This window comes from Etheostoma spectabile, chromosome 18, assembly GCF_008692095.1.
Source record: "Etheostoma spectabile isolate EspeVRDwgs_2016 chromosome 18, UIUC_Espe_1.0, whole genome shotgun sequence".
In the NCBI taxonomy this organism is placed as follows: Eukaryota; Metazoa; Chordata; class Actinopteri; order Perciformes; family Percidae; genus Etheostoma; species Etheostoma spectabile.
The window spans coordinates 3,312,202-3,326,800 of record NC_045750.1 but is presented as its reverse complement, the minus strand read 5'-3'; the positions used below and the strand labels follow the sequence as shown (position 1 = coordinate 3,326,800).

At 42.2% G+C, this 14,599-nt stretch overlaps 1 protein-coding gene across 1 annotated transcript in view; it reads left to right on the top strand.

Annotated features, from left to right (window-relative positions):
• Positions 1-739: 739 nt before the first annotated feature.
• Positions 740-14,599, top strand: part of aig1 (androgen-induced 1 (H. sapiens)) — a 28,403-nt gene continuing 14,543 nt past the window's right edge. Inside the window, exons 1-3 of the mRNA XM_032542790.1 lie at positions 740-1,048; positions 9,906-10,061; positions 13,047-13,148. Coding sequence (XP_032398681.1) covers positions 908-1,048; positions 9,906-10,061; positions 13,047-13,148 — 399 coding nt within the window. The 5' untranslated portion in view covers positions 740-907. The remainder of the gene's footprint in view (positions 1,049-9,905; positions 10,062-13,046; positions 13,149-14,599) is intronic.

Genomic DNA, 14,599 nt, shown 5'->3' with positions numbered 1-14,599 from the left:
GCTGAATTTACAAATACTTACAAATTAGTGTATTACCACGGCAATATAATGACAGGTACATTTTCATTTTTTTTTTAACTTGAGTGAGGTTACACAAATTTTCACGTATGTTTTGTATTATCAAGCAGGTCTAGGTTGTGATGTCACAACAGTTGTGATGTCACGATTATAATACAAGTAGAAAATCTACAGTGCCGTTACAGTCCTTACAGCAATTCAATTTCAATTCAATTTTATTTATAGTATCAATTCATAACAAGAGTTATCTCAAGACACTTCACAGATAGAGCAGGTCCAGACCACACTCCAGAATCCACAAGGACCCGACAGGTCTAGTAGTGTCCTCCAGAGCAAAGACTTAGGATTTGAGAGCGAGAAGAAAAACGTTTTGAGAGAAAAAAAAATATTTTTTGGAGAGAATTTTTTTTTCACACCGATAGCCAAAAATATATATTTGAGAGTTTAAAAAAGTATTTTGAGAGAGATTTATTTTTCTCAAAAATAATTTAAAAAAATTCAAATTTATATTGACTTTTTTTTTGTCTCAAATATTACTATTTTTTTTTTTACTATTGGTATGAAAACATTTTCTCTCAAATATTTTTTCTTCTTCTCTCAGATCATTTATTTTCTCGCATGTAATAAAGAAACCAGTCATGCTCCAGAGTAGCAACCACTACAGCCAGTTAGTAACTCCACGAGACGGTAGACACCCCTCCGCATTGCATCGTCATAACACGGAAGCAGTACCCAGTACAGTGGGGGTGGGGGGGCACGATAGGCGCATGCACAGGGAGGGAGGTGAAGACGGGCCATCATAGGATCAAAGAGAAACAGATAGGAAGGTAGAAAAAGGAGCACGAGGCAGCAGTCGGCCAGGTGAAGAAGGACACAGAGCGCGAGCATCATGGCGCTGATCCCCTCGCAGGTTCTCCGGGTCGCCATCCTCATGTCCTACTTCTCCATCCTCTGCCACTACAAAGCCTTGGACATGCCGGCGCACCAGACCTACGGGGGCAGCTGGAAGTTTCTGACATTCATTGACTTGGTGAGATTTGACATTTCACGGTATTTCAACCCTAAAGTTAGCTGCGCGAGCTGCAGAGCCGAGTCGCTAAGAGGTTACGCGTTGCTTCGTGATGCTATGAGGTTTGGATTATTCAGCGTTTCCGCCTCCCTGTTTTTTACAGTTCCGGTGTGTAATGCGTTGCTAACCGGAAATAAGGTAATTAAACTGCACTTATTTGCACTCAAATGTGTCTGGACTCGCGTTTGGAGACCCCGACGTGGTCTACCGGTGAGCTCAGTGTGTAGCGGCTGAACCGGAACAGGTGTTACGGTGCTGAATGCACTCCTGTTACAAACAAGAGCTTCCCCTCTGCAAGGGAGCGCGCCGCGCGTTCACTGTTGATTTTAAAAGCCTCCCATACATAATGTGTAGCTCCCTAATGATTCAAACAACATGCACTTGTCTGAATATTCACCAACAGACTCACAAAAGGAAGAAGGATTAAAGAAACCTAAAAAGTAAAAAAAAAAAAAAAAATATTATACTATATATATTGAGGGCCTCAATTTGATATTCACACGTGTCCATGGGGGGCCCAATATTAGCATATGTTTGGGATCGGTCCCTTTGTTCTATGAATTGTCTAGACATTACATCATAAATATTGTTATATAGTTCTTCCTTTCAATGATAATAGCAACATTGGAGGATTCCGTATGCTCAAAGTGTTGGAGAGGAGGGGTGGATATTGTGTGTGTGTGTGTGTGTGTGTGTTTGTGTGTGAATGGGCCATTCCCCATAGGGTTTACCTAATTTGCACATTGGGGGGCTCCCTTTTAACAGGGTGTTACCCCCTCCCTTTTCTTCTCATAATCACAAGGCATGATGTCATGCAGCAGTCAAAATCAGATTCTTTCAATTATCCAATGTTCAAGGTAACAAATGTTATTCATTTTCACAATAATGGCAAAAAACACTGCGTACTGGTTTTAATTCCACTAAAGTGACACTTTTATGGCCTTTATGACACTGTCACAGTTGTATGAGAAACTCTCTCTGGTATGTGGGGTATGCTCTACCCCCCAATGTAAGAAACCTTCTCACACTAAGGGGTAAAAAAAAACTTGAATGGTATCAATCTTTCACAATTCTCAATAGCAACAAGCGTTTTCTATGTCCCGAAAAGGATTTTGGGGTTCTGAAGGCGACTCGATTTGTACAATGTCATTTCTGGATGTTGGTAAATTCCTTAATCGCTCCACGGCGATTTGTAAGTCGAGAGGGACTTGGGATAAGGGCGAAGGAATAGAAGAGGTTGAAGGATTAGGACGTAACTGTTCTACAGCCAACACAATGTCAAGAGGGACTTGGGATAAGGCTGAACTAGATAAAGAATCAGATTCGCTATCCATCTTTAAAAAAACAAATAAAAAAAAACAACATAACAAAAAAATGAAATAAAAAAAAAAAATAAAAAAAAAATCATTTACATGTGTAAAATATTACAACATTTTTTCGCAAATGGTTATATCCATCCCCATCTTCATCAGCTGGGAGGAGACCTCGGGGAAGACCCAGGACTATGTGGAGAGATTATATCTCCAACCTGGCCTGGGAACGCCTCGGGATCCCCCAGTCGGAGCTGGTTGATGTGGCTCGGGAAAGGAAAGTTTGGGGTCCCCTGCTGGAGCTGCTGCCCCCGAGACCCGATACCGGAAAGCAAATGGTTGTGAATGATGCAATTATAGATTGCATTAGCTGGACAACCATCCGGTGTGTTTCCAACTGCTGAATCCCTCTTTGCAGTCTTGCTGCTCCTCTACTCTCTGCAATCCCCTCTGGTGAACTGTCGATTGAATCCTCGAAAAGTTGGCGGACGATCGCTGATTTGACACGTTTTCGCTGTTTAGTGGGTCTGGAAGGACCCCACTTAATGTTGGGTGTGGTAAACCTCACAGAAGAGGAAGTCTGAGGTTCCTGTCTTCTGGGAGGAGAGAAAAATAAAGGTGTTACCGGTGCTGTTTGCTGTCTGATGGGCGACAGCGGGCATACTCTAAATGGGGGCACCGTCCTCGCTGGGGTTGAGACCGTCGGCGACGAGTCTGTTGATTATAATAAAAGAAAATGTTCGCATTATAATTCGTTGATATCATTTTAGTTAGACGTAAAGTTTTTGTTTCAGATTCTGAATTTACCTTAAAATGGGGAAATGAATAAAATATTTACTAAAAAATTGTATTTACGATGTTTGGTCATTTTAATCATTTTACAGATTTATGTTATACATTCAATATAATAATCTTATAATCTTTTTCAACTATCAACCTTTGAGCAACCCTCCGGCCCATGTGGGGCAGTAATGAGGCATTTCGTTGTGTAGCAACCTCGAGAACAACAAGAACCAATGAGAGCCTGTTACGTCAACGTCGCCATAGCACTGCGACCAAACACCAAAAACTGGGATTTCATTTGAACACAGACGCGGCAAGTGATAGCTCCTCCGACAGAGGCTCTGAGTATGTGTAACATTCAAAATCTTAAAGTACCTGAAATGAACCCTGAGGACTCTCGTATTTTTACCCCGGTTTGTGTTGCTTTCAATGGATTCTTTAACACAGGACGTGGAGTGGATAGATGCTTTGGTTTTGGCTCGCTTTTGGCATTCCGAATTTCTTCTAAAGATTCCTTGTAGCATCCGTCAGCAAAATCTGTAAGTATATGTTTTGGTTAACCTTCAACATGTTCGATTTTTGATGTGAGTTTTTAAAACGCTGTTAGTAAAATATGAATAATTCTGATTTAAAAAAAAAAAGCACAGTCCTGCATTTAGACAATTAATAGGATACATAAAAACTTGTCAAAAAAATGCTTATATTATTTACCTCTGTCCATGGCTGCGTGGTTTTGTTAGAGTTGAGTTGAGCCGGTGTCTGTCTCTCTCTGAAACCGCTCACTCGGGGTTGACACATTTCTACCAAGCGTTTGGTTTACTTTTCCCTCCAAATAATTGTATAGGATTCATATGGAACAAACTATATGTCGGTCTAAGAATCACGTCATTTAAGTTTATAAGGAGACGTATAATTTGGTGCATACCAGAGATGGTTTCTCACGTTTAGGGTCAACCGTGTGATTGAACGTTCTATGCAATCAGATCGCCATGACGACATGTCTGGATGTTTGATACCATTCAAGTGTTTGTTTTTACCCCTTAGTGTGAGATGATTTCTTAAAATGGGGTAGAGCGGGATTTATGCATACCACACATACCTGAGAGAGTTTCTCATACAACTGTGACAGTGTCATAAAGGCCATAAAAGTGTCACTTTAGTGGAATTAAAACCAGTACGCAGTGTTTTTTGCCATTATTGTGAAAATAACAACCAACACATTTGTTACCTTGAACATTGGATATTGAAAGAATCTGATTTTGACTGCTGCACATAGATGACATCATGCCCTGTGACTATGAGGGGAAAAAAGGAGGGGGTAAAGGGAGACCCTCAATATGCAAATTAGGTAAACCCTATGGGGGAATCCCCCAACACACACACACACACACACACACACACACACACACACACACACACACACACACACACACACACACACACACACATATCCACCCCTCCTCTCCAACACTTTGAGCATACGGAATCCTCCAATGTCGCTATTATCATTGAAAGGAAGAACTATATAACAATATTTATGATGTAATGCCTAGACAATTCATAGAACAAAGACGCGTGGGAAAAGGGGGCGTGGTCATTCATATGCTAATTAGGTCAAAGGTCAGAGCTGTCAAAAAAGTTTGACTATTATCTCTCTGAAATGAGCAGAATGTTTGCATCAGTCTTCTCTGATATACTTGAGACCTATTCAGCTTCATCACCAGTGTTATGGTGTCGGAAGAGTAAGGCAAGGCAAGGCAAGGCAGCTTTATTTGTAGAGCACATTTCAGCAACAGGGCAATTCAAAGTGCTTTACACAAAATCATTAAAACAGATAAAACACAAGTACAAACACTTAAAAGTCATAAGCATTAAAAATCAATAAGACACATGAATAGACAGTTAAAAACAAAATAAAAACATTAGGACACATAAAACGCAAGAATAAAAGTTACAGTGCAGCATAAGAAAGAAATGAGCATTAATTTAAAGAAAGGCAGCATCAAAAAGGAAGGTCTTCAGCCTTGATTTAAAAGAACTGAGAGTAGCAGCGGATCTGCAGGTTTCTGGGAGTTTATTCCAGATATGAGGAGTATAGAAACTGAAAGCTGCTTCACCCTGTTTAGTTCTAACTCTGGGGACAGAAAGTAGACCTGTCCCAGATGACCTGAGAGGTCTGGGGGGGTCATAGTGTAGTAGCAGATCAGAAATGTATTTTGGACCTAAACCGTTAAGGGATTTATAAACTAGCAAGAGTACAAGTAAAGTAAATTAAGGACTTCACACAGTAGTTATTGGAAGAAGACAAACACACACACTGCTCCCAGTCATCCCAAACAACGCACACATACACGCACATTCACAAAGAGGCAGCTCTATCAGAGACTAATTCAATAAGCCAGTCATTCACCAACATAGCAGATCAACTTCAGCGATAATACCCTCCCACAGTGTTAGCTATGGACGAGCTTTAACAAGCGAACCATTGTGGACAAAGAGCAGAAGATTCAGTCAGTAGAGACTCAGTGGTAGAGCGGTGCCTGCCAATCAGAAGGTTGGCAGGCTCCTGGACTATGTAGAAGTGCTTTGAGTAGTCGTTAGGACTAGAAGAGCGCTGTATAAATACAGGCCGTTTACATTCCACTTGAAGAACCAACGGTCCATTTTGTGGTGATGTCTGTTTATTTCCGTAGTAATGTAACGGGACTGTTGCTCAGCTGTGCTTCCTGTGGTCTCGCGTTGCACAGAGCCCGACCGATAGAGGATGTTTAAGGCCGATACCATACGAATATTTGGTTATTTAAAAATCCAATATGCCGATATATCAGCCAATATATATTTTAAGAAAGAAATCCAGAAACGCGTTACAAAACAAACAGATTTCCCTAACTATTAGTTATTTGTAGCTATTTATGACTTCTCACTAAAATACTATGATAATAACTTGTTTTATTGTCACAACAGAACAGAGGAACATCTAAACATATTAAAGTTCTTAAAAATAAAATGTATGAAAATACAAACTTAAAGTCCTTTGAACAAAAACACGTTAACAAAAAAAAAAAAAAAATCAGCGTTGCTAACAGGGACGTTGTAGAGCGTCCTCTGGTGGACAGACTATGCAACGACAACACTCATAACATGGTTGACTGTCCATTTTTAATTTTTTTTAAATATTCATTTATCAATGATTTTGATTTTTTTTTTTTTCAATCGGCCATTATAAATGCCGATACCGATATATTGAGAAATGCATAATACCGGCCGATGATATCCAGATACATTGGTCGGGCTCTATTATACATATACTATATATTTAGTATATATGTTTCCGTAACAAGGAGTGACAAGCGATGCTTTCTAAAGCTTTGTGGGGCGTGGTTTTGGCTTTGGTATGGGAAGGTTTGTTCTCTTTTATATCCGAGCGAAACTGGTAACTGGAACCTAAGTGATATTGAATCGGAAGTGTAATCGAAACGGGACCTTGGGAATCGGAATCAAATCAACTCAAGAAATTGTGTGTGTCTGTGTGTGTCTGTGAGCATGAGAAACAGTTGTGTCATATTTTCCACATTAGACCTCTCCTCATGGTTAACTGTGCTGTTAATGACCTGAACACACCAGCAGCCAGGAAACACACACACCGCTGCAACATCTGCCTCTTAGTGTGTGTGTGTGTGTGTGTGTGTGTGTGTGTGTGTGTGTGTGTGTGTGTGTGTGTGTTACTGTATGAACATGTGTAATATGAAGCCCTGCAAATTATAAGTGCTACACTGACATGATTGCCATGAGATCCATTTCACAATCGCCAGCACTTTGATTGTGATTGATTTTTGGTGTTGTTGCTGCTCAGAGCGTCATCGCTAGCTGAGTTCACATAGAAACCCATTATATACGTAGCAGGCAAGCTAGGACAGGCATCAGACTTTTAGTGATGCCTACATCCATGTACACATTTCAGTCACACATATCAAGCAAGGGACCAGCTAAGTATTTTTTCCATAATAGGATGATACACAATGTATAACTGGAAATGAATTGGCATCCGATAGCTTTTAAATTTAAAGGCAAATTGTCTCCAACGTCCAGCCGTCTGCTCACCCAGCGGGGGACACCTGACACTCCCAATGTGAGATTGGAGGAGAGGAGGCGCGATGACGAGGAGAGGCGGTTGTGTGCATGTCTCTCCATCTCGCTCTGGCAAAGGTCAGAGCCGTCATTGTGAACATATTGGCGGCAGTGTTTCATTACACGGGGAGAAAAGGAGAGCTGCTCACTCTCTCGCCACAATTCCCTTAAAGTCCTGCAGCTCCCTGCGACTTTGGCCGTTTGGAATTCAAAATCTGAGTCCAGTATTTGCAGTGGGTTTGTTTAAATGAGCATTTACAGGTTTCTTCAAATGCAGTGTGTTTTTGCAGACAGGTTACAGCGTTTATTGTAGGGGTCGACTGATACTGGTTTTACAGGCCCAGCACCGATTATTAGTAGTTAATGAAACCGATAATTAGGCCTGCACACTGTGGGGAACAATAGGAATCATGATTTTTTTTTTTTAGCTTGTTAGAAATAATATCACGATTTTCTGTCACATAAAGAAAAGCCAATTGGCAAATTTTCAAATGCATACAAACTCCACAGAGAGGCAGAAGTGCTAACCACTGAGCCACTGTGCTGCCTCACCACCAGTGGAGTGGAGGGGGGGCTGGCCTTGTGAGGGTTTGGTGCCTTGCTCAAGAGAATGTGACTGGCACCTCTCTAGCTGCCAGTCCACACAGGGACTCGGACCAGTGACCCTCCGGTTCCCAACCCAGCTCCCTACTGACCGAGCTACTGTAATCCACCACTAACCACCACCACTAATAGACAAATTCTGGCTTCACTTTTGTACAGTGGGAGGACGTGGAGACGCGTCGTCCATCGTTATATTTACAGTTTATGGTTTATTCCCTGAGGCAGGTAGTTCCAACATCTAACATGTCACAGTTGTCTGGAAACAGTGTTGCATTCACAGCTCAAATCTCATTATGGAAATAGTTATTCTAATCTTCTTTACTGCACTTTGACACATTATCAAACACTTTAGACGTGTTTAACTATAATTGGAAGGATAATAGGAAGAGGTGCTTGATAGTTATCTTCTTTCTCTAAAATATTTAAAGAAAAGCTCCTGGAAACGCATTTCAATCCCTTTCCATTTCATTCAAATATGAACAATACTAACAGCATGCGCTGCCTTTTTAAATGGAACTGGCGAGGTTGTGTTTTCAATTTGGGAAGTCAAGTATAGGATGTGTTTGGTACTCAAGTGGTTGGAGTTTGAGAACACTGTTGCTAGGTGACAGGCAATACAATGTTTTTTCTGGCTTTTTTTCTTTTGTTAAAGACGGCAAGAGATTTTGTGTTTTTATTGGATTTCAGAATTAAGTTTAGGAAAATGAGTCAAACAAAAACAAGCTTCAGGTGAAGTCAATGCAACAACACTAGTGCTGGCAGACTCTCGCCCAAGATGAAGTGATACACTCATCTCCCGGCTTTATGGCACCAAGTCAAGATAGTATTTAAAAAAGGGATGGTTCAGATGTGTTGAAGTGGGGTTGTATGAGCTACTTCTTCAGTCAGTGTCCCTGCTTCTCTTCACAGTTGTCAGATTCATCTACCAACCCTTATAGAGCTGGCTCAGGTTTTCCTTGGACCAGCTCTTAGTTATGCTGGTGAAGGTCTAGAATAGAATAGAATAGAATAGAATGCCTTTATTGTCATTATACACAAGTACACGGTACTTGTGCAACGAGATTAAAGCAATCCCTTTGCAGTGTTGACACAAAAAAAATATAAGAATATAACAGTATAAAATATCAAAAATATAAAGTCAAAGATATAAAGTGTAGTGACTGTCAAGTATACATATATAAATCAGCTTGAATAAGCATAGGTAAGTGTTAACACTCAATAAATAATATTGCACAGTGATGGAATGAAATGATTAAGTACTAATATTAAGTAAATACATATTGCACAGTAATGGAAAGGTTAATGTATTAAATATTGCACTGTATGAAATGAAATTGCACAGATTCCAGTGTCCTATGAGGTATTATATAACAGTAACAGTATAACAATAATATTGCACAGTCGGACGGAATGAAGAAGACAGTCCGGGGGCCGGGGGGGGCTGTGGAGTGGAGTCAGTGCATATGTGAGTTCAGGGGTGAGTTCAGGGTCGTTATGGCCTTCGGGAAGAAACTGTTCTTGAGTCTGTTGGTCCGTGCTCTGATGCACCTGTAGCGCCTTCCTGAGGGCAACAGGTCAAACAGATCAGAGCCGGGGTGGGAGCTGTCCTTTCTGGACTGCAGGGGGACGTCCTTTTGACACTCTGAGCTCCTCTCACCTCTCTCTTTCCATGTGTGTGCACATTACTCGTGTGTGCTTGTTACTAACTTAGCTCTGGGGAGCTTATTCCCCCGGAGTCCTTTGTTTTGCCTTGCAGTTTTCCTTGGATTAGGGTGGCACCTAAATCATGGTTGCAGCTGCCACCGTGGTCCTGCTCTACGCTCTGCAGGGCCCTGCTACACCCTGAACTACTACAACTACTCTTTCTAGTCATAGTTCTATTATCATTTTTATATAATTGCCTTTTTTCCTTGCCACTGCTGCACTAAGTGTCATGAGCAAACGTGTGAGCTGTGGAAGAGCTGGCTGAGCTCTCCCCGTCTCTCTCTCGGCAGGTGATCCAGGCGGTGTTTTTCGGACTGTGCGTCCTGATCGACGTGTCCAGTCTGCTGACCAGGGGAGGCGACAGCAGGGAGCAGGAGCGCCAGCTGAAGAAGCTGATTGGCCTGAGGGACTGGATGATGGCCGTACTGGCCTTCCCTGTCGGAGCGGTGAGCGGGTGGACGCATTCAACCAAACACACACACACACACATACACCACACACACACACAAACGCACAATAACCCGGGGAAAGATCAGCCTGGTTCACGGGAATCAAAGGCTTGAGTTTATGCATTTGCAGTATGATCAGCTCTCTCTCAACCCTTTTTCTCGCCCCTTTCATCGGTCTCTTTGATGTATGGGCCAAAAGTTGATTCGGAAGGCTTGTCCTCTCCGATAAGTCTCAAGAAAGCATCAGCATGTGGATTTCCAAAATGCGTTTTTTGTATCGAAGATTAAGGTGTGTGTGTGTGTGTGTGTGTGTGGTGTGTGTGTGTGTGTGTGTGTGTGTGTGTGTGTGTGTGTGTGTGTGTGTGTGTGTGTGTGTGTGTTTTGTGTGTGTGTGTGTGTGTGTGTGTGTGTGTGGTGTGTGTGTGTGTGTGTGTGTGTGTGTGTGTGGTGTGTGTGTGTAGGCGTGTGTGTGTGTAGGCGTGTAGGCTACCATACACAATGCATAGGAATTTAATACATGCTAGAAAATAATAACAATAAACCCACTATTACATTATACCGTATATCTTAATGCAGTGTAACTGTATTATGTAAATAATGCACCTAAAATACAAACGTGAGCCAGAGCGTTCAACAATCGCCATGATATCGCATGCCAGGTGTAACCTTGGTAACAGCAAAACAACAAACAACAACAAAATCACTAGCTAACTTACTTTAAATTTGCCAGAACTATAACATAAGTTATACCGCTTAATGTTCTCAAAGACGCACGCACACACTGACAGCTTGTCTCTCTTTCTTTTCTCTCCTTTCTTCCTCCGTGTGGCGCACGCGCCCGCTCGCGGTATGAGGCTTTTCTCTGTTTTGCATTATTGTAAATTTAATGTCTTTGGGTTTTGGACTGTTGGTTGAGAGAAAACTAGACATTTGAAGAAGTCACCTGAAGCTAATTGAACAAATAATTGATAATGAAAAATAGGAGCTAGATTTATTTGAAGCTCAGTAAAATCTCGCTGTGAATAACCGGAAGAGAGAAAATGGTGTTGAGTCGTCCTCAGCAGCTGGACAGTGACCTCTGTCTGATCCTCAGGCACACGCACACGCACACGCACCGCACACGCACACGCACACGCACACGCACACACACACACACACACACAGTTTTATTATTAAGATTTCAGTTGGCATGGTGCCCTGTAGCTGCCGCACTGAGGAACTTGTATGGCTGTCTGACCACAACCATATCCCAGGTTTACTTACTTACACCACACACACACACACACACACACACACACACACACACACACACACACACACCTCGATGCTGCACCTTCGGTTTATCTGATGAGCAGGTGGCATCTTGTAAAGCAGCCTCGGCCACAGTGTGTGAGTGGTGAATGTTTCCTGTACTATGTAAAAGTGCTTTGAGTAGTCGTTGAGACTAGAAAAGCGTTATATAAGAACAGTCCATTTACATTTACACACACACACACACACACACACACACACGCACAGAGTTGGTAACTAACTAGGCTAGATAGCTGGCACAGTTGAGGGAAGGTGTGTGTTGCAAGCACCTACTCTGTCTGACGCACACACACACATACCTATTGAAGCAGTCAGCTGGCATGGTGCCATATGTGAGTTAGGCAATGAGTTCAGTTTACACACAGTACAATAGACATGATTATCACCACAGCTAATGTCTGGAAACCTAGCCCGACTGATATGGAAAGTGTGTGTGTGTGTGTGTGTGTGTGTGTGATACATGCCCAGGTGTGCAGGTGCATATATTACACATATATGTGCATGCTTCTTCATATGGGCATCTGTTTTTTGTATAAGGCAGTATGGAAACTAGAGGGAGGGGTTGTGTGTGTGTGTGTGTGTGTGTGTGTGTGTGTGTGTGTGGTTGTGTGTGTGTGTGTGTGTGTGTGTGTGTGTGTGTGTGTGTGTGTGTGTGTGGTGTGTGTGTGTGTGTGTGTGTGTGTTGTGTGTGTGTGTGTGTGTGTGTGGTGTGTGTGTGTGTGTGTGTGTGTGTGTGTGTTTTCCTGCCTCCACCGGCCTGTTGAAAGCAGAGAACATGCCGATCAGGTACAATAGTGGGGGATAGTTCAGATGCCTCGAACTGGAACCCAGATGACAGTCAGGTAATTCCACCCCCCGTCCTGCAGAACATGGTCTGGCCCGGGTCCAAACACTGCTGGAGATACATTAGGGATTGTTAGCTTATGGTGTGTTCAGTCCATGTATGACGTAAGGTGGCCACAACATTCAGGGAATTGTTTTGACAATCAACAGGCTTCTGTAACCATTGAACCCCCACCACAGTGTGGAAAGGATCGGAGCACGGTATCATTTACTGTCATGAATTAAACACACCGTACATAAGGCTTCATTAGGAAATGTTCTAATTCTTCAATCTCTACTGAGGCACCAAGTTCTGCTTATTGTGGTCTTACTGCAGCATGACAATCCAGGTTATCAGTAGGGGTGGAAATCACCAGACGCCTCCCGGTGCCATATCATCACAATACTTATGACATGATATTAAGCATATTAGTAGCTAAACACAGTCTTGGGTGCATTCTCCAATGGAAGAAGTGAACGTGACCACAGATTATGACTGATTCTTATGCCCCGGTCCGTAGTCACCATAGTAAATATTGGACCCATTTTCTCACAAGCCACATTCTCTGTCTCCAGAACACACTTACACTAAAATGTCATTTTTCATTTGATGCTTAATGTATATTAGCTGTGTAAATATCTAATGGTGGCAAAAGAAAAATAATATTAAATTATACAAGTATAACTTTTCATCCATCCACTTGACTTTTCCCCCCACTTTCAAGCGAGGCCACGCCCATTTAAGAAACAGGAAGTGTGTACCGTTTCATACCATTGGTGCAGCATGTAATGCGCTGTCTGTACTTATAGAGTATCTTTGGTTTCTGACTTTGTTTTCTTTCTCTTTAGTTTGTGGTGTTCACGTTCTGGAGTCTCTACCTGTACGACCGAGAGCTGGTCTACCCCAAACTACTGGACAACTTCATCCCTCAGTGGCTCAACCACGGCATGGTGAGTCCAGTGGTCTAAACTGAAATTGTCCTTGTCATTGTCACCTCATTTATTTATATTTTATTTATTTGATTTGATATATTGGTTCAAATGGCAATGTAGACTGCAACAGTTTGAGTGTCCGTGGGAAATGTAGGATTAGTACGACGAGCAGTGTTGCTAGATAAAGATTATGTTTCCAAGCCAAACACACACAAAAGCGCCCAAATTTCTTGGCGGACAACAGACCAATTGGGCAATCTGTCACATTGTTTCTGCAGCCTGCCAATTCCAACAGACACAGTGTTATTCTTTCATCACCGGCCTAAATTAGCCTGAAGTTGGCGAATAACTTAACCATGTTACCCGACAAAGTTCATTTTCACCCCCAGTTGGCGGGTGTCAATTTAAAGCCCTGTACATGAATGGAGGAGAGGAGGAGAGAGAAAGAGAGAGGAGCGCCGCTTATTATCTCTTACCCATAGAGCCCGACATATATCGGAGGGCCGATATTATCGGCCGATCTTAGGCATTTCCCAATCTATCGGTATCAATTTTTTTTCAGTTTAAATATTCATTCATCAGAATCATTATATAACTAAATGGTTCTGATAAATGAATATTTAAAAAATAAAAACGGACCGTCAACCACGTTATGAGTGGTGGCGTTGCATAGTCTGTCCACCAGAGGACGCTCTACAACGTCCCTGTTAGTGATGGAGTTGCATAGTCTGTCCACCAGAGGACGCTCTACAACGTCCCTGTTAGTGATGGCGTTGCATAGTCTGTCCACCAGAGGACGCTCTACAACGTCCCTGTTAGTGATGGAGTTGCATAGTCTGTCCACCAGAGGACGCTCTACAACGTCCCTGTTAGTGATGGCGTTGCATAGTCTGTCCACCAGAGGACGCTCTACAACGTCCCTGTTAGTGATGGCGTTGCATAGTCTGTCCACCAGAGGACGCTCTACAACGTCCCTGTTAGTGATGGCGTTGCACAGTCTTCCACCAGAGGACGCTCTACAACGTCCCTGTTAGTGATGGCGTTGCATAGTCTGTCCACCAGAGGACGCTCTACAACGTCCCTGTTAGTGATGGCGTTGCATAGTCTGTCCACCAGAGGACGCTCACCTCCGTAGAGGCGTGCAGTGCACAGGCGTCTAAGTCGTAGTGATGGCGTTGCATAGTCTGTCCACCAGAGGACGCTCTACAACGTCCCTGTTGGCAACACTGGTTACTTTATCTTTTTGTTAATGTGTTTCTGTTCAAAGGACTTTAAGTTTAATATCTTAAGTTTGTATTTTTATACATTTTATTTATCAGAACTTTAATATATTTTGATGTTCCTCTGTTCTGTTGTGGCAATGAAAAAAATTATCATCATATTATCTTAGTGAGATCTCATAAATAACTACAAATAACTAATGTTAGGGAAATCTGTTTGTTTTGTTACGGGTTTCTGTTTTTTTTTGT